Source organism: Bubalus kerabau, chromosome X, assembly GCF_029407905.1.
Source record: "Bubalus kerabau isolate K-KA32 ecotype Philippines breed swamp buffalo chromosome X, PCC_UOA_SB_1v2, whole genome shotgun sequence".
Classification (NCBI taxonomy): Eukaryota; Metazoa; Chordata; class Mammalia; order Artiodactyla; family Bovidae; genus Bubalus; species Bubalus kerabau.
In genome coordinates this window covers 116684156-116710663 of record NC_073647.1, presented here as the reverse complement: position 1 = coordinate 116710663, position 26508 = coordinate 116684156, and the positions used below count along the sequence as shown (strand labels likewise).

The window sequence follows — 26508 nt, the reverse complement described above, 5'->3', positions numbered from 1 at the left end:
AAGCAATTTTATTTCCAAAAATGCTTTGCAAAAGAGGGAGTTTGTTGGTTGGATAAATTTTGGAAATGTCCCATATTCTAAGCCTGTCTTTGAGAGCCAAGATATCCATTAGGAAATTAGAAGTATTATGAGGGCTAGCAGTTTTTTTTTTTTTAAGCTGTTTAACTATAAGTCAGCATTCTCCAGATTTATGGCCATGGAACTCATTTTCATATAGCATCCAGAAAGATCAGAGTGAGAAATGTTAACATAAATGTGTTTAGAGATTTAGGTTCCCTAAGAAAGTGAGTCTTTCATCTTTCTCTTCTCTTTAGCACCTTACACATAGTGAATTCTAGTAACTTGGATGGTAATTTACTAGTTTTGGTAATTACTACCAATGGTAATATTGATTATGGTTATTTTTAAAAAGCTATGCCTGTGAATTGATAAGGAAAAATCAGTGCCAAATTGGCGTTCATTTGAAGCTCTTGTCTGAGTTGGGAAAAGAGGGGGTCATTTGTATAAAAAGAGAGTGGATCCTTTCTGGGGACTAGGGGAACTAAGTGTGATAGGAGATGGGATATAAAAAAGCAAGATTTCTAGTCTTCCTCATATTCCTTCATTTAACAAGCATTTCTTAGACCCTTGGTATTTGTAATACAAGGCAATGTAGGAAATGAGGCATAATCCTTCTTCTCAGGTGTGTTGAGACTAGTCCAGATGGTAAGACATGTACTTAACTCAGTTTAACATTGTAAGAAATGGCAAAGGGCTTTGAACAAATGAACAAAGTGCTCTAGTGCATTCAGAGGAAGCTAAAGTGGTTTCTGCTCCAGGCAGCTAGGTGAGATCTTTGGGACCATGTCCCTCTCAGATCAGTATTCACTCATGCCTACAACCTCCAGGTGTGGAAGTACATCCTAATAGGTTCTCAGTGGGGGATCCAGCTCAGTGGCTTTGCAGGTCCAATCTTTCTGACATGGAGACTGAGACACAGAGTTGGGGGCCAGGGGAGTCTGAACTGAAAGCATGGAGACATGAACTCTGGTTCTGCCACTACCAGGTACCAGCTGGGTTTAAACAAATTAGACACACACACACACACACACACACACACACCACAGGCATACTTCAGAGATACTATAGCTTCAGTTCTAGAACCACTGCAGTGAGGCAAAAATATCACAATAAAATGAGCCACACAACTTTGTTTCTCATTACATATATAAGAGTTATATTTACACTATACTATTAAGTGTGTAAGAGCATTATGGGACTTCCCTGGTGGCTCAGATGGTAAAGAATCCGCCTGCAATGCAGAAGACCTGGGTTCGATCCCTGGGTCGGGAAGATCCCCTGGAGGACAGCATGGCAACCCACTCCACTATTCTTGCCTGGAGAATCCCATGGATAGAGGAGTCTGGTGGGCTACAGTCCATAGGGTTGCAAAGAGTTGGTCACAGTTGAAGCAACTTAGCACGCATGCATGCATGGCTAAATGAATAAGAAGAATTTTACACAAACAGTATAATGTGATAAGATCTAAGTTTTAGTGAATATTATAATGACCTGTGGGATTTGTTCAAAATATAGATTGCCTGCCCACACACCCTTGATTAATAGGCCTGATGGCAGGATCCCTGTAATCTGTACCCTGAGTTATTCTGAGCAACTTCTGCTATAAATCCAGGAATCCTGCAAATGGAAAGAGTTGGATTCCGGAAAAGTTTATGATATTCATTCACATGTATATTACTCTACAGCAGGGTTTATCAACCAGGGCACTACTGACTTTTGGAACTGGATAACTCTGTTGTAATGGGGCTGTCCTGTGCATTGTAGGCTATCAAGCAGCAACCCCCAACCAATTATGACAATTAAAACTGTCTCCAGACATTGCCACATATAACCTGGGGAGCCTAGTCAATCCTGGTTGAGAAGCACTCCTCAACAGGGACCAAAGCCCCAGGAGTCAGACTAGAGATAGTGATACTGATCTTTCTAGATCAAATCTGTTAACAGTGAAGAGCACCTTTCTCTAAAAACTTGAGGTCCCCAAAGAAAACATTCTCAGAAGGGTCTGTCTACCTGTCCTCTTAATGTCTCAGCTATCCCACTCAAGTACTAGACACACCAAACACTAATAATCAACTTATGTAGCCTTTGGTATAAGACACATTTCCCCTTTACACTTTCTACTGGAGTGTGTATCACTCAAAATATACAAAAGATCTCAATATAGCACTTTACCAGCCTCCATAGATAGAACCTGAAGCGTAGGTTGGGTTATAAAAGGGAAGGAAATAAATGCCAATAAAGGGTTAATGAGTTGTTACAGCTGTGGGCAACTGAGGCTCAGTTCCCCTTAGTTTTACCTGAGAAATTGTGTGGACTATGCCAAAGAATTGCCCCACCAAGAGCAGAGAAGCTAAAAAAAAAAAAAAAAAAAAAAAGAACAGAGAAGCTGAGAGAATTTGTCCGTGTTCCTCATTGACTGGGGTTGCCCTTATGTCCCATGGTGGATGTTGACCATTGAACATCTGTTGCAGAGTAAGCTTCAATAATCAGGTATAAGATGATCAATCCTTAGGATATCAGCCTCATCAGTCAAGGTTCAGTGAGATAAGCAAAATGACTAAAGGATTTATTATAGGGACTTGGCCTTACCTAACTGTGGGGATGGAGAAGGCAATGGCACCCCACTCCAGTACTCTTGCCTGGAAAATCCCATGGATGGAGGAGCCTGGTGGGCTGTAGTCCATGTGGTTGCGAAGAGTCGGACACAACTGAGCGACTTCCTTTTCACTTTTCACTTTCATGCATTGGAGAAGGAAATGGCAACCCACTCCAGTGTTCTTGCCTGGAGAATCCCAGGGGCCGGGGAGCCTGGTGGGCTTCCGTCTATGTGGTTGCACAGAGTCGGACACGACTGAAGCGACTTAGCAGCAGCAGCAGCAACTGTGGGGAAATAAGTCTTTGCATCTGATGCTGGAGTTTGAAGGGCAGGCAGTCAGGAAGGGAAGATAGACGTATGATGGGGAAAAGCAAGAACAAGCTGGAACCCACAAGTGTGAGCTGGAGTCCAGATTAGCCTTTGTTGCCTCTGATCTTGACACTGCGGGTGTCTTGCAGAAGCTAGGATTCTTCATCATGGAGCTAAATACATATACCTGGCCTAAGAGTTGGAGAAGCTGAAGGACGATCCCAGAAGGGTGGAAGAGTTGCAGGCCCTCATGCCATGAAAATCAGCAGCAATGTGTGTGACCCCCAAAAGGAGTGGCTGCTTCACTTTTACTCTTTAGATTTCCCATAAGAATCTTTCTTGTGACCTATCCTAACCAGAAATACACAGGAAAGAAAACTCAGAAATCCAGTTCGGCCTGAACAAGTTGACAGAGTACAAAGCCATTATATCATCTCTTCCCTCTACCACTTGCTCAGTGAGCCCACATACAAAATGGCATCCATGGCATCAAGGATGGAGACAATGTATGGTCTCAACAATATGACCTTCCACTCACCAAGACAGATTTGATTTTGGCTATCATTAGTCATTAAGGAAATGTAAGTCCAAACCACAATGAGATACCACGTTGCATCCACCAGGGTGACTATAATCAGAGAGACAGACAATAACAAGTGTTGGCAAGGATATGGAGATATTGGAATTTTCATATATTGCTGGTGGGAATGTAAGTTGGCAGCAGCTGCTTTGTGAAATACTTTGACAGTTCTTCAAAATGGAGTGGGAGAAAATTGAGAGTGACTTTTAATGAATAAGGGTTTCTTCTTGGGCTGATGAAAGTGTTCTAAAATTAGCTCTGGTGATGGTTTCACAACTTTGAATATACTAAAAAGCATTGAATTGTGCACTTCGAATGGATGGATTGTAGAGTATGTGACTGATATCTTAGTAGAACTGTGAAAGAAAAACAGCCACTTACCTTCACATTGTAATATTTTCATCTTTTTTCTAACTACCTAGTTCTCTTGAGTTAATAGCATTTGTGAAAGAGGAAAAATATTTTTTTCAATGCCCTGTCAGTTATCTTTACTTACCCAAGAACCTCCAGAAGAACTCGTATTATTTCTATATTAATTGCTTTATTTGTAATGTTTGTATATACCTAGAGTCCCTTGGGAAAGATGGCATAACTATGCATTTTAAACCTTTTATTCTTAATGTTATGGTATCATTTATATCTGAGTTTAATGATTCTCTTTTTCAAGGGATGAGATTGCACAACTCAAGTGCCCATTGTGTCAGCTGTACAAATCCTGAGAGAGGGGGCTGAGCATAAGATGAAAATGAGGTCATGAACTTAAGAATGTGCTGCTAGCCCTTGAAGTTGTATAAGAGGTAGAGGGAGCAGAGGCATGAAAATTGCAAGCCATAATGCTGTGCAAATAAAATAACAACAAATCCAGATGATGAATGAGTTCCCCAGGGAAATGGGTGGGCCAAGGAAGGCTGAGGATTGGACCCTGGGAGAGTCAGTAGATCAGAGAAGAGAGGGTCTTACGAACCAGATGGCCACTTGGCAGAACCAATACATTAAGATAAGATATGGAAATTCCCTGGCAGTCTGGTGGATAGGATTCCACACTTTCACTGGGGAAGGCCTGGGTTCATCCCTGGTCCCTGGGGAATTAAGATCCCATAAACCTTGTGGCATGGCCAAAAAAAGGGGGAAAAAAGATAGGATAGATGTTTCCTTATAAATTATGATGGCTTTTTCTAGGTAAAGTAGCACTATGTATAATGTTTGAAAAGAGTTTGGCTACCTGCATATTGAAAGAGGTAAAAAATGATTTTTTAAACTTAAAATACAACACGATCCTATTTAATGGGTCTCTTTTTAGATAATTTCTTTATTTAAAGCATTATGAACTACAGAAAATTAAACCACTAAAAGATTTCTCATACAGGCCAGTCGCAAAACAGTGAGACTAGAAAGGTGCCAGGGAATTCATATGGCTTGCACAGACATGTTCCTAAATCAATCCAGAACATATCTGCTTATTTTCAAGATGATTAAAGAAAAATATTTGTCAGCTTCCCTCAGTGGCCTATGATACTCTTTAATAACACTGATTACCTTCTGTTCAATTACATATTAAAAGTACAGAGCTGAAACTCACCACCATGCCAATTGGTAAATGCTACTTTCTGGCTTATTTTACAGGACCAACAATAAAGCTGGTGGGCTTCCCTGATAGCTCAGTTGGTAAAGAATCCGCCTGCAATGCAGGAGACCCTGGTTTGATTCCTGGGTCGGGAAGATCCCCTGGAGAAGGGATAGGCTACTCACTCCAGTATTCTTGGGCTTCCCTTGTGGCTCAGCTGGTAAAGAATCGGCTTGCAGTGTGGGAGAACTGGGTTCAATCCCTGAGTTGGGAAGATCCCCTGGAAAAGGGAAAGGCTACCCATTCCAGTATTCTAGCCTAGAGAATTCCACGGACTGTGTAGTCCATGCAGTTGTGAATAGTCGGACACTACTGAGCAACTTTCATTTTCACTTTTCTTTCAACAATAAAGAATGATGTGGGAGGCATCAACTGTCCTCCTTTCTTATTTTTGAGCTTTATGTAAATGGACTCAAACTCTATGTATTCTTTGACTTTCTTCTTTCACCAGCATATTTTTTTAATTGTTTATGGCCATGCTGCAATGACTTGTGGGATCTTAGTTCCCCAGCTAGGGATCGAATCGGGGCCCTGGCACTGAGAGCTCCAAGTCCTAACCAATGGATCACCTGGAAATTCCCTCACTGATATATTTTAAAGTTAAATCCATGTTGATTTGTGTTGTTCATGGTTTATTCATTTTCACTGCTCCAGAATGGACATTCATGTGTGTCTTAGTCTGTCTATCTAAAGCTCAAAAATAGACAAAACCAAACAATGTATCATGCAGGTATGTATATGAGGGAGATGGAAGAAAAGGAAAGTTAGACACAAAATTCACTACAGTGGCTCCCTCTTGTGCAGAGGAGACTGGATGTGATTGGGGAGGAACACGGTGTATGTCTACATTTCTGGTGATATCACGCTTCTCAAATTGGATGGGGTGCATGTGGTTGTTCATTTCTATTATTTCTCTTTAAACTATCAATTTTTTATCATATATAGCATATTTCATAGTAAAAATTTAATAGCATTAAATAGCTTGCTCAGTAACATTGAAGTGTTAAGAACGCCTTCCCCTTGCCTTAATTGGGCAAGCATCCAAAAACTTTAAAAAAAAAAAAAAAAGCAACAACAAACTATCCTCTCCTGGCAACAGTCTCCCTTTATTATGAACATTGGTAGAGTGAAGATGTGGTTTCTCAAGGAGACTTAAGTATTTGGGGCACAATTCCAGGGACATTGCGTTCTACTTGACATCAACAACTCTGGCTGTGTCAAAGGCACAGAGATTACAAGCCACTTAGAAAGGGTAGAAAGGTTTCAGAGTATAGGCACAAATTTAACTTTACTTTTACCCAAGATTTTTTTTTAATTTTTGCTTTAGCCATGCTCTTTGGAAAATGTCGTATTCTAGGAGATCCTGCCTCACATTCTTAGGTTATAAAGGCATTTCTTGCTGAGAAGTGGTTTAGGATTGAGAAACAGCTGACACTTTGGGGAGAAAACTATAGAATCACCTGCCAATGCAGGAGATGTAAGAGATGGGAATTCAATCCCTGGGTTGGGAAGATCCCTTGGAGGAGGATACGGCATCCCACTCCAGTATTCTTGGGGTCGCATAGAGTCAGACATGACTGAAGTGACTTAGCATGCACACATGCATAGAATCACATTTAAGATAATGTGAAGGTGCATTCCCAAACAATTTTCACCCAGCTAAGAGCCATCTCCAGGCCTTCCCACCGCCCTATTTTAGGGATTTACCCAGGCAGAAAGTAGTCTTGAATTGTCTAGTTTAGAAGCAGGCCATGGAGGAAATAAGCCTTCAGGGACTGGTGAGAAAGGAAGAGGTATGTGACTGTTTCCACATACATGCATATCTTTAGCACACTGAGATTTTCTGTGAAATAAGAACAAAGAAGCCAAACACTGCTAAGAGAGAAACTCATGAACACCTTTTATCAACTTAGTGCCTCTGGCAACACGATAAAAATTAACATCATGGCAGGCCTCTATGATCTCCTTTTAAAATATTCCATGATTCCCATTTCTAAAAAAGATGGCCAGGCTAGACACTTCTCACTAGCTGAATGTTTCACCTCTCCTGCCACCTCTCTTTGTTGTTCAAAGCTCACACCACAGGGTCTTTAGGACCTTGGGTAAAATCCTATTCTGGTTGGTATCATACTTATCATATTTATTTATCATATTTAATGTCCCCCGATGATTAAGCATATTTAAGGATTTTCAATGCAACTAGGCCATGCCATGTGGGGCCACCCAAGACAGAGGGGTCATGGTGGAGAGGTCTGACAGAATGTGGTTCACTGGAGAAGGGAATGGCAAACCACTTCAGTATTCTTGCCTTAAGAACCCCATGAACGGTATGAAAAGGCAAAAAGATAGGACACTGAAAGATGAACTCCCCAGGTTGGTAGGTGCCCAATATGATACAGGAGATCAGTGGAGAAATTACTTAAGAAAGAATGAAAGGATGGAGCCAAAGCAAAAACAACACCCGATTGTGGATGTGACTGGTGATAGAAGCAAGCTCGCATGCTGTAAAGAGCAATATTGCATAGGAATCTGGAATGTTAGGTCCATGAATCAAGGCAAATGGAATCAGCGAACTAAAATGGACTGGAATGGGTGAATTTAACTCAGATGACCATTTTATCTACTACTGTGGGCAGGAATCCCTTAGAAGAAATGGAGTAGCCATCATGGTCAACAAAAGAGTCCAAAACGCAGTACTTGGATGCAATCTAAAAAACGACAAAATGATCTCTGTTTGTTTCCAAGGCAAATCATTCAATATCACGGTAATCCAAGTCTATGCCCTGACCAGTAATGCTGAAGAAGCTGAAGTTGAATGGTTCTATGAAGACCTACAAGACCTTTTAGAACTAACACCCAAAAAAGATGTGCTTTTCATTATAGGGGACTGGAATGCAAAAGTAGGAAGTTAGGAAACACCTGGAGTAACAGGCAAATTTGGCCTTGGAGTACAGAATGAAGCAAGGCAAAGGCTAATAGAGTTTTGCCAAGAGAATGCACTGGTCATAGCAAACACCCTCTTCCAACAACACAAGAGAATACTCTACACATGGACATCACCAGATGGTCAACACCAAAATCAGATTGATTATATCCTTTGCAGCCAAAGATGGAGAAACTCTATACAGTCAACAAAAACAAGACCAGGAGCTGACTGTGGCTCAGATCATGAACTCTTTATTTCCAAATTCAGACTTAAATTGAAGAAAGTAGGGAAAACCACTAGACCATTCAAGTATGACCTAAATCAAATCCCTTATGATTATGCAGTGGAAGTGAGAAATAGATTTAAGGGACTAGATCTGATAGACAGAGTGACTGAAGAACTATGGATGGAGGTTCGTGACACTGTCCAGGAGACAGGGATCAAAACCATCCCCAGGAAAAAGAAATGCAAAAAAACAAAATGGCTGTCTGGGGAGGCCTTACAAATAGCTGTGAAAAGAAGAGAAGCGAAAAGCAAAGGAGAAAAGGAAAGATATACCCATTTGAATGCAGAGTTCCAAAGAATAGCAAGAAGAGATAAGAAAGCCTTCATCGGCGATCAATGCAAAGAAATAGAGGAAAACAATAGAATGGGAGAGACTAGAGATCTCTTCAAGAAAATTAGAGATACCAAGGGAACATTTCATGCAAAGATGGGCTCAATAAAGGACAGAAGTGGTATGGACCTAACATAAGCACAAGATATTAAGAAGAGGTGGCAAGAATACACAGAAGAACTGTACAAAAAAGAGCTACATGACCCAGATAATCACGATGGTGTGATCACTAACCTAGAGCTAGACATCCTGGAATGTGAAGTCAAGTGGGCCTTAGGAAGCATCACTACAAACAAAGCTAGTGGAGGTGATGGAATTCCAGTTGAACTATTTCAAATCCTAAAAGATGATGCTGTGAAAGTGCTGCACTCAATATGCCAGGAAATATGGAAAACTCAGCAGTGGCCACAGGACTGGAAAAGGTCAGTTTTCATTCCAATCCCAAAGAAAGGAAATGCCAAAGAATGCTCAATCTGCCACACAATTGCATTCATCTCACATGCTAGTAATGTAATGCTAAAAATCCTCCAAGCCAGACTTCAGCAATACGTGAACCATGAACTTCCAGATGTTTAAGCTGGATTTAGAAAAGGCAGAGGAACCAGAGATCAAATTGCCAACATCTGCTGCATCTTCGAAAATGCAAGAGAGTTCTAGAAAAACATCTATTTCTGCTTTATTGACTATGCCAAAGCCTTTGACTGTGTGGATCACAAGAAACTGTGGAAAATTCTGAAAGAGATGGGAATACCAGAACACCTGACCTGCCTCTTGAGAAATCTGTATACAGGTCAGGAAGCAACAGTTAGAACTGGACATGGAACAACAGACTGGTTCCAAATAGGAAAAGGAGTACTATATATTGTCTCCCTGCTTACTTAACTTATATGCAGAGTACATCATGAGAAATGCTTGGCTGGAAGAAGCCCAAACTGGAATCAAGATTGCCGGGAAAAATATCAATAACCTCAGATATGCAGATGACACCACCCTTAGGGCAGAAAGTGAAGAGGAACTAAAGAGCCTCTTGATGAAAGTGAAAGAGGAGAGTGAAAAAGTTGGCTTTAAGTTCAAGATTCAGAAAACTAAGATCATGGCATCTGGTCCCATCAGTTTATGGCAAATAGATGGGGAAACAGTGGAAACAGTGAGAGACTTTATTTTGGGGGGCTCCAAAATCACTGCAGATGGTGATTGCAGCCATGAAATTAAAAGACACTTACTCCTTGGAAGGAAAGTTATGACCAACCTAGACAGCATATTAAATAGCAGAGACATTGCTTTGCCAACAAAGGTCCGTCTAGTCAAGGCTATGGTGTTCCCAGTGGTCATGTATGAATGTGAGAGTTGGACTGTGAAGAAGGCTGAGCGCCAAAGAATTGATGCTTTTGAACTGTGGTGTTGGAGAAGACTCTTAAGAGTCCCTTGGACTGCAAGGAGATCCAACCAGTCCATCCTAAAGGAGATCAGTCCTGGGTGTTCACTGGAAGGACTGATGCGGAAGCTGAAACTCCAGTACTTTGGCCACCTCATGGGAAGAGTTGACTCATTTGAAAAGACCCAGATGCTGGGAGGGATTGGGGGCAGGAGGAGAAGGGGACGACAGAGGATGAGATGGCTGGATAGCATCACTGACTCAAATGGACATGAATTTGGGTAAACTCCGGGAGTTGATGTTGGACAGGGAGGCCTGGCATGCTGCAGCTCATGGGGTCTCAAAGAGTCAGACATGACTGAGCAACTGAACTGAACTGAACTGAAGGATTTTCTTAAACAGTTTTTTTCAAAGCAAATATCAGTTTGGTATGAGACTATTACTTGAGTATAAAATATAGATTTTTTTACAGTTTCAATTAAGGGAAGAATTGCAACAAGAGCCAACTGTTCTGAAGGCTGCTGGTGAACTATTATTTAACCCCGTCTCTCTCCTGTGCAGAGTTATTTTTGTGTCTGCCAGTTTCTCTCAGAACATTCTTGCACATTTTCCAAAGTTGACCCTGTTACCCTTGAGCTTCTTAGTCTCCTTTTTTATTCCTTAGAAACATAAAAGATGTGTGGGAGATTTATAAGGTTCACATTTCAGAGTTCTCTTTCTTTTAGTCAGGAAGTTTAAGATGTCTCTTGGACAAAACTATCTCAACATTCCATCAATCATATAAGAGGCCGGAAAGCTTATTGTTTATGAGAAAAGGCTGTGGGAGCAGGAAATTTCTGTCCTACTGTTTTCTAGCTAATATCACTAAGCTTCGGTTTCCTCATTTGTAAAATGGGAATATTAATAGTTCTTTCCTCCAGAGGGTTGGGGTGAGCATTACAGGAGACAATGCATAGAAAGAGCCTAGGGCAGTGCCAGGCATGGAAAAAGATCTTAATGACTATTAGTAATAATGGTGGTGATGGTGGTAGTGATGATGATAAAGGATTTGGAGTCTTAAAAAGTTGTCTTGCAGCACTACTACACAGCATTTTCAGATAAGAAATCAGATCACATAATCTGCCAAGGTTATTTGAATTTTCTACTCTGGAAAGGAAAATTACTTCTTTGTCACTTAATGGCTGCCATGTAGTCTTACTCAGTTGGAGAGTGTGTGTGAGTGTGCGCCCATGAATGCTAATGCTCTTTTGTCTTGTGTCCCTGCCTTGATGGTCAGGAGTCTTACTTTAGCCCTTTTTAAAAATCCAGCTCTGAATATTGGTCAGTGCACACAGTACACACAGTAGGCTTTCTACAAATACTGAATATGTTTCTATTCAATAAAATTGAAATTGTGTGCAAAATGTATTAATAGACAGTGTTTTGACCTTATGAAGATTTACAAGATGTTTTAAAGAAAAAGGAATTCAATTAGGAAATAAAGGGAATTCCCTGGTGCTTCCAATGCAAAGCGCATGGGTTAAATCCATGGCAGGGAACTAAGATCCCATAAGCTGTATGGTGTGACCAAAAAAAAAAAAAAAAAGAAAGGCTTAGGAAGAATCTAGACCTGCTCTCTTTTCCTGAGGATTCACCCTTCCCTCATAGTAGCACAGTGCCTGCCACACAACTAAAATGAAGTAAATGGTGGCTAAGTGGTTAGGATTCTAGGTTTTCATTGACAGGGCCCAGGTTCAACCCCTGGTCAGGGAACTGAGATCCCACAAGCCAAGCAGCCCCCCCCCCCAAAAAAATCAGCCAAAACCAGCTAAAATGACACTAGGGAATTCTTGACAATCTAACTGTATTTTGAGTCTTGTATAGGTGCTGTCCATCATTGCTTTTTGACACAGTAGAGGATCCTGTTTCTTTGAAAATGGCTCTGAGGATGACTGGTTGGGATTTTTAGAATGTCATCCTAATTTAACATATTATCCTTTGCTTTTAGGGAAAAACTTATCCATTTCGGGGTGCCTTCCCTCCAGTATGGAATCCCATTGCCTATCTGGATTACAACAACCTGTGGCGGACCATGGATAACATGGGAAAAGAGGTAAAGTGTGTGTTCAACTTGCCCTTAACCTGTGACTGAAATCAATAGCAAATGTTTAATATCCTTCCACAGTGCAGGGAACATTGATGTATATCATTTCCAATGTACCCAATAACTGCCACATTGGTAGTATTTCTGCTTTAGCGAGGAGAAATTCAGTGCCAAGGGGTTACATAATTTCCCCAAGATCATACAACAAGGGAACCAGGATTCAAACCCACATGTCTCTGATACTAATGTGTGTACCTGTGTGTTTTCAACTCTATGCCACTGAGTATTTATATGACATATTTTTATTGGGAATCCTACTTAGAGTAATCTTATCCATATATTATGCCACCTGAGATAATAAAGGGGGAGGAAGATTTGTTTCCTCAAAGTGTTTTTTCACTGAGTATCAGTAACTCAATAACTATAACATCCATCTCTCAAACTTAATTTGGAAATTTAAAATGGCTGTTGTGGGCGCATGTGTGCATGCTAAGTCTCTCCAGTCATGTCTGACTCTTTGTGACCCTATTGACGGTAGCCCACCAAACTCCTCTGTCCATGGGATTCTCCAGGTAAGAATACTGGAGTGGGTTACCATACCCTCTTCCATTACCTTTCAATAATAATTATAATGATGACCATCATAATTACATATTAATTTATATTAGTGCATATGCTGCTAAGTCGCTTCAGTCGTGTCTGACTCTGTGTGACCCCAGAGACAGCAGCCCACCAGACCCTGCCATCCCTGGGATTCTCCAGGCAAGAACACTGGATGGGTTGCCATTTCTTCCTCCAATGCATGAAAGTGAAAAGAGAAAGTGAAGTCGCTCAGTCGTGTCCGACTCTTAGCGACCCCATGGACTGCAGCCTACCAGGCTCCTCCATCCATGGGATTTTCTAGGCAAGAGTACTGGAGTGGGGTGCCATATATTTAGGTATTATTTTGGCAACAGCATTAGGGCATAGAATCCAAAGAGCTATCCATCCCAAACCCACCACTGGGTACGTAGTGTACATATGTAGTGTATGTATACACCACTGTCTATATGTACATAGGATTCTATGGACATCACACATCCAACATAGAGAAACCAGTTTTCAGAGTTTCTCCTGAGGGCCTCTTGGCAGTCCAGTGGGCAGTAACCATCAGACCTAAATGTCGGCCTTCCTTTCTCTGCAGATTCCAGCTGATGCACCATGGGAGGCCCCACATGCAGTGGAATGGGATAAGATGACTATGAAAGATCTCATCGAAAAAATCTGCTGGACAAAGTAATCTTGACTATTTAAAATGTATTTTTTATCTTCCCTTCATATCATCCTTATCCTATCTTGAACTTCAGAGTTTTTCTTCATAAGTTATAGGAAAAGTTAAGGGGAAACTTAATGACCTTTCCATTAATAGTGACTTTAAGGGCCCTTGAGACACTCAGAGCGGGATTCAACATAAAGTGAATCTAAAGCATAAGAAGAAAAGTAGGTAAAGGAAGTTGAACTTTTTTTTTTTAATGAAAGAATTGTGCGCTTCACCATAAAAGAAGTAATTGTGTTTTCAGATAATACAGAGGTCAGCTGCAAAAGCAATTTGGAAAGGTGTTAAAGTAATTTCATATAAATATAGAAGAACTAGAGGGAAGCTAGTCTATATTAATGAAAACTATAAATTATGTTTTCAATGAGAATCTGTGTTATTAACTGAGTTACAGATCATTCTGTCAGCATTTTGGGGCTGCTGTGTGAAGGCACCATACAAAGAAGCACTGAGGAATGGTGGTAAACTTATGATGCGTGGCCCTTAACCTCATGGAGTTGATATATTTTTAGCAGGAGAGACTGTAATTATACACATGTTACATAATTCTAAGAGAGATTGAAATGGAGGAACCTGACCTCTCTTGAGGGTGAAGGAGAGATTCCTTGTTGAAATAAAGGAGTTGTAACTACATCAACTAAGAATGAGCCACAGAGGGTGGTAAGGGACAGGGAAGGATGGATGGTGTGAGGGCAAGCTATCTTCCAGGAATGTGCCTAATGGATGAGGGAAAGAGGAAAGATAGATGATATGAGAGAATGGCATCTTCCATGAATGAGCCGTAATAGATGGGGGAGACAGGAAAGGTGGATGCTGTGGGAATTAAGAATCTTCATTGAAGGTGCCATAGTGGGTGGGGGAAGACAGGAAGGGTGTTTAGTGTGAGTAAATGATTATCTTGCAGGATGAGTAACGGGATGGGGAAGTTAGGAAGAGGGGATGGTGTGAGGAGATGGTATATTCCAGGAATGAGCCAGTAGATGCGGGAGACAATAAAATGGATGCTGTGAGGGGATGGTATCTTTTAGGAATTAACCACAGGGGATGGAAGGAGACATGAAAGATGGTGCGTGAACATGGTGTCTTTTAAGAATGACCCAGTTGATGAGAGAGAAAGGAAGAGTGGATGGTATGTGGGGTTACTATGTTCAGGAATAAAGCATATTGTGTGCAGGGGACAGGAAATAGTGGATGGTGTAGCAGAATGGTGTCTTCTGGGTATGAGCCTCTGTTGACAGGGGAAACAGGAAAGATGGATGGTGTGGGAGGCAGGTATGTGCCAAGAATGAGCCATAGTGCATGGGTAGAGACAGGAAGGATGGATGATATGGTGGGATGGTGTCTTCCAGGATAAGCCACAGTGGATGGAGGAAGGTGGGGAGGTTGTGTGGTTGTGGGGATAGTATCTTTGAGAAATGCACCAATTGGTGGAGGATATAAAAGATATATTATGTGAGATGATGGTATTTTTCAGGAATGAATCACAGTGGATGGGGGGAGAGAGGAAAGAGGGATGGTATGTGTAGATGGTATCTTCCAAGGACAAGTCAGTTGATGGAGGAGACAGGAAGAGTGGATGATGTGGGGAGATGGTATCTTCCAGGAATAAGTCAGTTTATGGATGACAGGAAGAGTATGGTATGAGGGGATGGTATCTTCCAGAAATGAGCTACAGTGGATGGGGGGAGATAGTATGGATGGATGGATTGGTGGGATGTATCTTCTAGGAGTGAGCCATAGTGATGGGAGGAAAAGAGGATGGTATGAGGGGATGGTATCAACAAGGAATGAGCAGCAGTGGATGGTGGAGAAAGGAAGGATGGATGATATGAATGGTGACATCTTTCTGAAATGAGACACCGTGGATAGGGGTAGATGGAGAAAGGTGGATGATGTGGCAGGATGGAATCTTCCAATAATGACCTGCAATTAATGGTGGAAAGCTGTCAGGAAGGATGGATGGTGAGGAGGATGTTTTTGTCCAAGTATCTTAAAGGAATGAGTCAGTTGATGGGGGATATAGGACTCATGGATGGTGTTGGGGAATGATGTGTCTTCCACGAATGAGCCCAGTGGATGAGTGGAGATCAGGGTATGGGGAGGATATATATTCCAGGAATAAATCACAATGAATTGGAAACAGGACCAGTGGATGGTGTGGGGTGTTGGTATTTCACAGGTGAGCCACAGTGATGGAATAAGACGGAAAAGTGGGTGATGCAATGGATGGTATCTTTCAGGAATGAGCCATAGTGGATGGAGGAGACAGGAGATATGGTTGGTGAGGAGGGGTGATGTTGCAGTAACGAGCCATAGTAATCGAGAAAAATAGTAAAGGGGGAGGGATGGTTTCTTTCAGGAATAAGTCATAGTGGATGGGATGGATGGAAGGATGAATGGTTGAGGCATGGTATTTTCCAGTAATCGACCACAAATAATGGTGGGAGATGTGAAGGTTGTATAGTGTGGGAAATGCCCACCCCCATGCCCAGTATAGAGAACAGGGAGCAGCTTATGAAGGCCCCCAAGATGGGGAGATTGACATCTTTTAACAATGAGTGAACAGTATGTATGCCTAGACCATAAAGATGCCATGAGGAAATGATGTAATGGGAGTTTGCAGAACTTGAGAGGCTGATGGTGCAAGACACATTATTGACCATATACAAGACTTTTTGCCTTTTGCCGTTAACATCATTGAAGTGTTGGAGAAGGAAATGGCAGCCCACTCCAGTATTCTTGCCTGGAGAATCCCATGAACAGAGGAGCCTGGCAGGCTACCGTCCATGGTGTCACAAGAGTTGGGCATGACTTAGTGACTAAACCACCACCACCAAGCAGAGTGTTTATTTTTTGTTTGTTTGTTTTAGTTTTGGACTGTGGAAAGACTTAATTGGCTGTAATGTAGAGAAGGAACATGAGGGGATGTAGTCATATGACTAGGTAGGGATACCCAGGAGCAGCCATCACTGTTTTAACCCAGGTGAGGGTCAGTGGTAGCCTGGACCAGGGTGGGGGCAGTGGAGGTGTTGAGGAGAGGAAGTTTGTTCAAATAAGTGAAAACAGTATCGTCAATGAACCTGACAAGCATATTAACCTTTTAGACTGCACTGGGATTAGCATGTTTGGAGCTAACCCATAATTTCCAACAAGTCAGGAAAAAATTATTTTCCCCGAGAGTTAAAAATCTGCATTCTGTCAGAGATTGAGTCCATGAGTATTTTTTAAAGGCATAGAAATGGTTTCTAACTATACTAAATTATGTTTTTAAAGATAATGTCATGTGAAGCATGTATGTATTTACTCCTGACTCTTGTTCTATGACCAGGACTGCTCGGCAGTTTGCATCTCTCTTTGTGAATATCAATGTGACCTCTGAACCCCATGAGGTGTCTGCCCTGTGGTTCTTGTGGTACGTGAAACAATGTGGAGGCACAACTCGGATATTCTCCATTACCAATGGTGGCCAGGTATGAAGTGTCCATTCTCACACTGAACTTCATGTTGATTTTGTCCTCAGCCAGTGCAGTATCTTAATAATTGCTTCTATATTTTGAAACATGAGTGAATTTGAAACAATTTCAAAAAAAAAGTTTCCTGAAAACAAAATTTTCTCATTTCCAAAAGTAAGTTCACAACTAAAGAATGTCTCATTTTGAATTTGGTTTGAGGAATTCAGTTCCTTCCTTTTGGAAGAAGGTGAAATTAGAATATGTAGGAGGAGCTCACTAAATTGTCATTAAAGTCATCTCTGTTCCAGGCATGAGACTTTTGGTCCCATTCTGTGTCTCAGAGTTATTATTTTATGTTACCTGTTATAGAATGGAACTGACTATTCTTCTAATACAAGTGATTTCTGGTTACTCTTTCAATAGTAAATTCGACATTTTGGGGATAAATTTTGCTGCCTACTAGCATTTGCCCTCGGAGAAGGCAATGGCAAGCCACTCCAGTACTCTTGCCTTAGAAAATCCCATGGATGGAGGAGCCTGGTAGGCTGCAGTCCATGGGGTCGCTATAAGTCAGACACGACTGAGCAACTTCACTTTCACATATTGGAGAAGGAAATGGCAACCCACTCCAGTGTTCTTGCCTGGGGAATCCCATGGACAGAGGAGCCTGGTGGGCTGCGGTCTATGGGGTCGCACAGAGTCGGACATGACTGAAGCAACTTAGCAGCAGCAGCATTTGCCCTGCTTCCATAACACACCCTAAATCAAATCCCTTATGATTTTACAGTGGAAGTGACAAATAGATTCAAGGGATTAGATCTGATAGACAGAGTGCCTGAAGAACTACGGATGGAGGTTTGTGACATAATACAGGAAGCATGGATCAAGCCCATCCCCAAGAAAAAGAAATGCAAAAAGGCAAAATGGTTGTCTGAGGAGGCCTTACAAATAGCTGTGAAAAGAAGAGAAGCAAAAGGCAAAGGAGAAAAGAAAAGATATACCCATTTGAATGCAGAGTTCCAAAGAATAGCAAGGAGAGATAAGAAAGCCGACCTCGGAGATCAATGCAAAGAAATAGAGGAAAATAATAGAATGGGAAAGACTAGAAATCTCTTCAAGAAAATTAGAGTTACCAAGGGAACATCTCATTAAAAGATGGGTACAATAAAGGACAGAAATGGTATGGACCTAACAGAAGTAAAAGATATTAAGAAGAGGTGGCAAGAATACACACAAGAACTATACAGAAAAAGATCTTAACGACCCAGATAATCATGATGGTATGATCACTCACCTAGAGCCAGACACCCTGGAGTGTGAAGTCGAGTGGGCCTTAGGAAGCATCACTACAAACAAAGCTAGTGGAGGTGATGGAATTCCAGTTGAGCTATTTCAAATCCTAAATGATGATGCTGTGAAGGTGTTGCACTCAATATGCCAGCAAATTTGGAAAACTCAGTAGTGGCCACAGGACTGGAAAAGGTCTGTTTTCATTCCAATCCCAAAGAAAGGCAATGCCAAAGAATGCTCAAACTACCGCACAATTGCACTCATCTCACATGCTAGTAAAGTAATGCTCAAAATTCTCCAAGCCAGGCTTCAACAGTACATGAACAGTGAACTTTCAGATGTTCAATATGGATTTAGAAAAGTCAGAGGAGCCAGAGATCAAACTGCCAGTATCCATTGGATCACCGAAAAAGCAAGAGAGTTGCGGAAAAACATCTACTTCTGCTTTATTAACTATGCCAAAGCCTTTGACTGTGTGGATCACAACAAACTCTGGAAAATTCTGAAAGAGATGGGAATACCAGACCACCTGACCTGCCTCTTGAGAAATCTGTATGCAGGTCAGGAAGCAACAGTTAGAACTGGACATGGAACAACAGACTGGTTACAAATCAGGAAAGGAGTATGTCAAGGTTGTATATTGTTATCTTGCTTATTGAACTTATATGCAGAGTACATCATGAGAAATGCTGGTCTAGCTGAAGCACAAGCTGGAGTCAAGATTGCCAGGAGAAATATCAATCACCTCAGATATGCAGATGACACCACCCTTATGGCAGAAAGTGAAGAAGTAAAGAGCTCTTAATGAAAGTGAAAGAGGAGAGTGAAAAAATTGGCTTAAAGCTCAACATTCAGAAAAGTAAGATCATGGCATCCAGTCCCATCACTTCATGGCAAATAGATGGGGAAACAGTGGAAACAGTGGCAGACTTTATCTTTTGGGGCTCTAAAATCACTGCGAATGGTGACTGCAGTCATGAAATTGAAAGACGCTTGCTCCTTGGAAGAAAAGTTATGACCAACCTAGACAGCATATTAAAAAGCAGAGATATTACTTTCCAACAAAGGTCCATCTAGTCAAGGCTATGGTTTTTCCAGTAGTCATGTATGGATGTGAGAGTTGGACTATAAAGAAAGCTGAGCACCAATGAATCGATGCTTTTTTTTTTTAAAGTGGTTCTTTATTCATAAACTTGAAGCAAGTTTACAAATTTTACTGTACATTGCCAAATAAATCTGCAATGAAAAATAAAGTCCCAAAATACCCCCAGAACCAAAAATCAAAGCATGCCAAATGTGCAGCTGTCAATCTGCCAGCTATCAGCATAGGAAAGAATTCAATAATATGTTCAAGATTTAGCCTTAGGTTTAAGGAACTTTAATGCTTTCCAGAATTCTGCCTTGTCACTTGTTATCTGAGCAACTGGCAATCAGAAGCTTATACAAATTAACCAAGTGAATAAAAATGCCAGAAAATCTTTTTCTACTATCCTCTTAATCAAAATAGAAAAAAAGAAAAAGAAATGAAACACAATAATGCAGAAGTGCCAAGTCTTTCAGATGTGGTTTACAAAGTTAAAAACTGAGTCTTAAAGCATAAGAAACACTTTTGAACTTTGTAACTGATTTGTGCAGGAAAAATGTGCTTCTGGATTTCTTTTTAATAGAGCTTAATAACTAGAGTTTACTTTTAAATTAAATTTGGGTATATAAAAAAAATCTATTACCAACCTAATAGGACTGATTCAGCTAAGTGTATAATGGAGAGTACACTGATTTGAGTCTAGATTTTATCAAAGAATTAATATATGTAGAATTCCTATTAGTCTTTTATGTAAAGGCCATTACTATGACTATGGAAGACATTTAAGTCTCCAAATTAGATACTTTTTGTACTTAACTGTGCAGTTTTTGTTCATGGAGTCTTTGTGCAAATCACTATATAAGTTTATTAGTTTACAACTGATTGCAACATCCCATTAATAAAATGGAAACATAGAATGACTTAGTATTTTAAATAATTCAAGCTCTATACTTCAAGCTCTTCTTCATAAGAAATATTGAACCAACAAGAAGCAGATTAAGATCAGCAAGACTCTGATGCCCCAGTGAATTGATGCTTTTGAACTGTGGTGTTGGAGAAGACTTTTGAGAGTCCCAGGGAGTGCAACGAGATCAAACCAGTCAATCCTAAAGGAAATCAGTCCTGAATATTCATTAGAAGGACTGATGCTGAAGCTGAAACTCCAATACTTTGGCCACCTGATGCGAAGAACTGATTCATTTGAAAAACCTTTGTGCTGGGAAAGATTGAAGGCAGGAGGAGAAGGGAACGATAGAGGATGAGATGGTTGGATGGCATCACTGACTCGATGGACATGAATTTGAGTAAACTCCGGGAGTTGGTGATGGACAGGGAGGCCTGATGTGCTGCAGTCCATGGAGTTGCAAAGAGTCAGACACAACTGAGCGACTGAACTGAACTGATACCACAGCCATTACTAATGAATGTAACTCATCTGGCTCCCTGGTTGGATACACAACAAGCCAGTAGTAAAGCCAGAATTTTAATTCCCGGGTTTTCCAAACTCTGTGAGTCTTTATTTCAAGACTCTCCCTTAGTGAAAGAAAATGGGTATCTCTTTTCTAAGAATGTTATGCCTCAATGGGATAAGGTTTAATTGAGAGCAATTTAGTTCTAACTTATGCTCTGTTTCATAGTATGAGGTGTAGAGTCATTGTCTACTTAGTGAATTATTCCTCTCCTTGGGAGACCTCCAGAAGTCCCCAAGTTGTTCTTATGGTTGCCAGTTTGACCTTCAGCTTTAGCAAACATAAGGCAGTTGCATTTTTTAAGTGCCTTTACATCTAGAAATCCCATATTACTCCTTTTAATCTATATTTGTCTTTTGGAAATATCTTGACTCAGTTTATATATATATATATATATGAAGGAAATGGCAACCCAGTCTAGTACTCTTGCCTGGAAAATTCCATGGACAGAGGAGCCTTGTAGGCTACAATCCATGGGGTCACAAAGAGTTGGCACAACTGAGCGGCTTCACTTCTTTTTCATATATATATATATATATATATATATATGTATTTAGTTAATTTATTTTTTAATTGAAAGATAATTTCTTTACAGTACTGTGTTATATCCCTCATTCAGAGGAGCCAAGATTCTTCTAGGCAGACTCCACATGACCTTTTGGAGGGCATAGTTCAGATTATGAATGTAAAACCATTATCACAATACCTTTACAAAGAACTTAGATTTATCCTTTAATAGTTTAATAGTTATTTATCCTTTAATAGTTTAGTTCAACAAATACTAGACGTGAAGATGGAAAAGAGTTCCTGGTCTTTCCACTATACTAACATTCAGAGGTCAGGAAAACAGAGGTCAAATTATAAATGAAATGGTTCTGGTTTTGTGAGGATGGACAGATCATGAAACTAAACTACTTTGGGAATGTTTTTATAAGGAGCTATAGTGGTGTCATTAAGACAATAGCCAGTTATCCAAGTGTAAAAATTATTGTGAGGCTGCTGGCATGGGCTTTCTGGAGGAACGTGATTAAGGTACCTAATTGTACAATGGTGGGCTGTGCTTCAGTCTGCCTACTTGTATTTCTAATCATTCAAAGAATCATCGATCTCTAGCAGGCTAAAAATATTCCCCTGGTTCTTCCAAAATGCACTGTATTAAGGACTGACCTTAGATTAAGCTGGAAGCATTTCCATGGTGAGCATAGCTGATGGCACTAGGGTGCAGCACTCATGGTCTTATAGAGCTGCTCAAGGAAGCTAGTCCACAATGTCTGGAGGAATAGGCAGATGCTTAGCCTTCACTCTTCTGTCCTCCCAGTGAAACTTCCAGGCATTTTGGCAAAAAGTTCTCAACAGCTGAGATTTAGATTCTTAGAACATCTTTTGGTAATGACCAGGTGATCCTTGAGAGCACCATGAGCCTGTTGCGCCTAGACAGTCCTGGCCTGGGACTTTAAAAAACTGAGGGGAGTTAAGAAACTGCATCCCCATCTCAGTGAAACTAGAAAAAAATAATCAATTTTTTTTTAAAAAAAGGAAACTGCCTCCCCCTGGGAGAAGCACAGCACCCTCCCTGTCACCAGACACCCTCCATGCACTGCACTCTTGAGCATTTGAAGCTTGCTGATATTTGCATTTGGTCAAGGTTCCAGTGGTCTAGGGAAACCTTCCTTCTGATTCTGTGATTTAATTTTAAATTTTTATTGGGATATAGTTGATGTCCAATGTTATGTTAGTTTCAGGTATACAGCAAAGTAAATCAGTTATACATACACATGTATCCACTCTTTTTTTTAATAGATTGTTTCCCCATCTAGGCCTTTAACAGAATATTGAGTAGAGTTCCCTGTGCTACACAGTAGGTTCTTATTAGTTATCTATTTTATATATATAATGTCAATCCCAATCTCCCAATTCATCCCTTCCCACTGATTCTGTGATTCCATAAACTGGTAACAGCTTTTTATCATGTGAAGCTGCATTAGAGAGCATGGTGTCTGAGGTGTCTTGGTAGACTGCCCCATCCTAATGAGTTCTTCTAACTTAACAGTGCAGAGAGTGGAGGTATGGCCTGTGATTTTCCAGAGGTTTCTAATCAGTGGTAAATATGGCTTTCCTTCCTGGGGCATTTGTCACATTTCCATCCCTGCCTGCCTTTTCCTGTAGGAACGGAAGTTTGTAGGTGGATCTGGTCAAGTAAGTGAACGGATAATGCAACTCCTAGGGGACAGGGTGAAACTGAGGAGTCCTGTCACCTATGTTGACCAGTCAAGTGAAAACATCACCGTAGAGACCCTGGATCACGAACTTTATGAGGTAATTTAGTTTTGTCAAAAGAAATGTGTATTATGGGAATTCCCTGATGGACCAGTGGTTAGGACCTTGGGGCACAAGTTCCATCCCCTGATTAGAGAACTAAGATCCTGCCTGCCTCACGGTGTGGCCCATAAATAAATAAAATTTAAAGAGCTTATATTAAGTAGGTCTCTAATAGCCTGGTGGCTCAGATGGTGAAGAATCTGCCTGCAATGCAAGAGACCTGGGTTTGCTCCCTGGGTGGGGAGGATCCCCTGGAGAAGGGAATGGCCACCCACTCCAGTATTCTTACCTGGAGAATGCCATGGACAGAGAAGCCTGGCAGGCTCACAAAGAGTCAGTCACGACTGAGCGACTAACATGTTTCTGTCTTCTGCAGCTTCTAACAGATATAATCTAAGCAGTGGCATGATTGATGCTGGCATATTTCTGACTCAGTCTTCCAAATTATTAGCCTTAGTTGATGTGCCTTGTTCTGTGCTGTTGCCTCACAGTGGTCTCATACTGTACATTGTGACTGCTTAGTGTCCTTCAAAATGATAAATGTGATGTTTCATGTCCCCTGCAAAGACTGTGACTCACATTTGAGATGGTATTTTGTGTCTGTTTGTTTCAGTGCCGATATGTCATTAGTGCCATCCCACCAACTTTGACTGCCAAGATACACTTTAGACCAGAGCTTCCATCAGAGCGAAACCAGCTGATACAGCGTCTTCCAATGGGGGCTGTCATTAAGTGCATGATGTATTACAAGGAGGCCTTTTGGAAGAAAAAGGGTAGGCTGTGTTTATTCATGTTTAAATTGTATTAAGAGAAGACTGCACTCTTTTTTAGGAACATATCAGTTCAGTTCAGTAGGAACATATACTTCACATTGAACAGAAAAAGATGTGTTTCCAGTTGGTAGAGAAAGGATCAGAAATCTTAGTCTGTCCATCTCTTCATAGTCCCCAGCAACACAAAATGGCCCCAAGAGTGCTTGCTGACAGTGAGAGGCAAGGCAGCAGGCCCTCCAGTTGCAGGGCCACATTGTTCAGGCCCCTGGCATATGTCTCACCACTTCCTCTTCATGAGCGGAGTAAGACAAAGGACCACTGTGAAAGAGCGCTCCTTTGAAGTCACACATTCCTGGGCCCCACTTGCTTACTAGCTGTGTTGCCTCAGGTGACACTTCACCTCTCAGCCTCAGCCTCTGTATAAAATGGTAACAATGAGACTTCCTGTTCCGGTGTTGGCATGAGGCAGGGTCTGGGCGGATGTGGTGTTTGTTGCTGCTAAGCCTTCATCTCATACTAAAAGGATTCCTTCTTGCCACTTCTTCCCTGGTTTCCCAGAGGCGATTCCTTCTAACACACCCTACTGTTTCTTGTGTATTCCACAACTCCAAGGCCATCTTACAATTTTACTCATGCATTGATCATACCTGACCTTTATGTAAAGGTCATCGAGATGGGTCATTTTCTAATATGTCTGGGTGACCAAACATCCTTGTTTAATCAGTGAGTGTATTTAATGGAAAAGAACTTCTGGGATCAGGGCAAAGACCAATAGTTTAAGTTTTGCCTTCCTTTTAGCGAAATAGTTTTATATATATACTTTAAAATGTCCTTCCTAAATCCCTGATGAAGTTTCTCAATCTCCTATTATTTTTCTTCTGGTTAAGATTACTGTGGCTGTATGATCATTGAAGATGAGGAAGCTCCAATTTCAATAACACTGGATGATACCAAGCCAGATGGATCACTGCCTGCTATCATGGGGTAAGTGAGACCTGGATGTTCTGCATTTTGCAAACTATGTTGGTGTCTTGGTGTGGGAACTAGCAGAGCATGTTGTTTTGCACTCAAGCTCAAGCAACACTAAGTAACCCTATAGACAATATATCATGTTTTCATGTTTGGTAATATTAGAGTCATAGAGTAAATGGCACGAGAACACTGGGAAACTTGACTAAAGTGAACACCACTTTGAACTTGTGTCCATTGATTTCTTTCCCCCATGAAACTTACATGTGGAGGACAAGAGTGAAAAATACAGCTAGACAGATGGCATGGCAGACCACTTTGCCTACAGAATGTTTACAGCCATTCTGGAATGAGAACTGTTTTGTCCTGTACAACCTTCCAAAGTTATATTTTCTGGGCTCTAGTCCTCTCTCCATTCTAGACAGCACTACATAGCAAATGTTAATATTTTAATTGCTGGAATTCCCTGGTGGTCCAGCGGTTAGGACTCCAAGCTCTCAATGCCAAGGGCCCAGGTCCAATCTCTGGTCGGGAAACTAAGATCCCACAAGCCATGTGGCATGGCCAAAAGAAAAGAAAATTTTGTTCACAGTTACCCTGGGAGATAAGATGAATGACCAATGAAGTGCAGTTTGAAGGAGAGCCAGCCAGGCCTTGAATGTAGGGCACTTTTTCCAGTAAGTCACTCCATGGCTGTCTTCCATGAGGAATGGTGCCAGGGCAAGGTTCTGTGTCTGGAAGAGGAACTCTCTTTTCCTCTCCTGCCTCACACAGCTACTCTTCCCTCTGGAGACTAGGGGTCCAGAGAGGGAATCAGAGCTCCCACAAAGAAATTTCCAAGAAGTGCCGTAGCCTCCCAGTTGTCATACCTTTTAGTCCTCCTCAAAGCAATACCAACAAAAGGGTTATTTATTCTAGCACATTGCAATAAAAGAGCACAGCTTCTCTAGCAGTCAAGTGACTTTTGGAGACCATTGGTTTTCCCCTGTGCCCCAGGAGAGTTAAGCTCATGTGCATTGTGTCATTGAAGGGAAATTACAAAATCCAAAGGAGCACACCCATGACCCTAGGGACTTAGAAAGCAGACTCTGCTACTGGACTGCCAGCAAAACATTTTGTAACCGCTTCTCTCACTGTCAGATGTAAGAAAGAGCACCAGCCTCCCTGGCAAGGGCAGGTGCTCACAATGTAAAGATTATAGGAACATTGTAGCCTATTCATCTCTGACCCCACTGGGCAAGAAAATACATAGATTGTTTGGGGAGTTTGCCGTCCCTTTTTATGTGCCAAAGAAAAGCAAGAAGTTGAGACAGAGGTTTCTGGAGACTACTGGTCAAGACCTATCTGACTGAAGATGAAAGAATATTGATGTTTTTCTTGCCCTGGGAATGAAATACTGTGGCATCCACTGTTCTGGGCTTTCTTTAGCTTTATTAACAAGGATATGGGCTTCCCTGGTGGCTCAGACGGTAAAAAGTCTCCACTTGCAATGCAGGAGACCTGGGTTCAATCCCTGGGTAGGGAAGATCCCCTGGAAGAGGGCATGGCAACCCACTCCAGTATTCTTGCCTGGAGAATCCCCAAAGACAACAAAGCCTGGCAGGATACAGTCCACGGGTTGCAAGGAGTTGGACATGACTGAGTGACTAAGCACAGCACAGCAACAAG

General features: G+C 41.3%; 1 protein-coding gene across 1 annotated transcript in view; it reads left to right on the top strand.

Annotated features, from left to right (window-relative positions):
- MAOA (monoamine oxidase A) overlaps positions 1–26508 on the top strand; it is a 76815-nt gene that overhangs the window by 36342 nt on the left and 13965 nt on the right. The window contains exons 4-9 of the mRNA XM_055563005.1: positions 12074–12178; positions 13353–13444; positions 16813–16954; positions 22946–23095; positions 23712–23871; positions 24759–24855. Coding sequence (XP_055418980.1) covers positions 12074–12178; positions 13353–13444; positions 16813–16954; positions 22946–23095; positions 23712–23871; positions 24759–24855 — 746 coding nt within the window. The remainder of the gene's footprint in view (positions 1–12073; positions 12179–13352; positions 13445–16812; positions 16955–22945; positions 23096–23711; positions 23872–24758; positions 24856–26508) is intronic.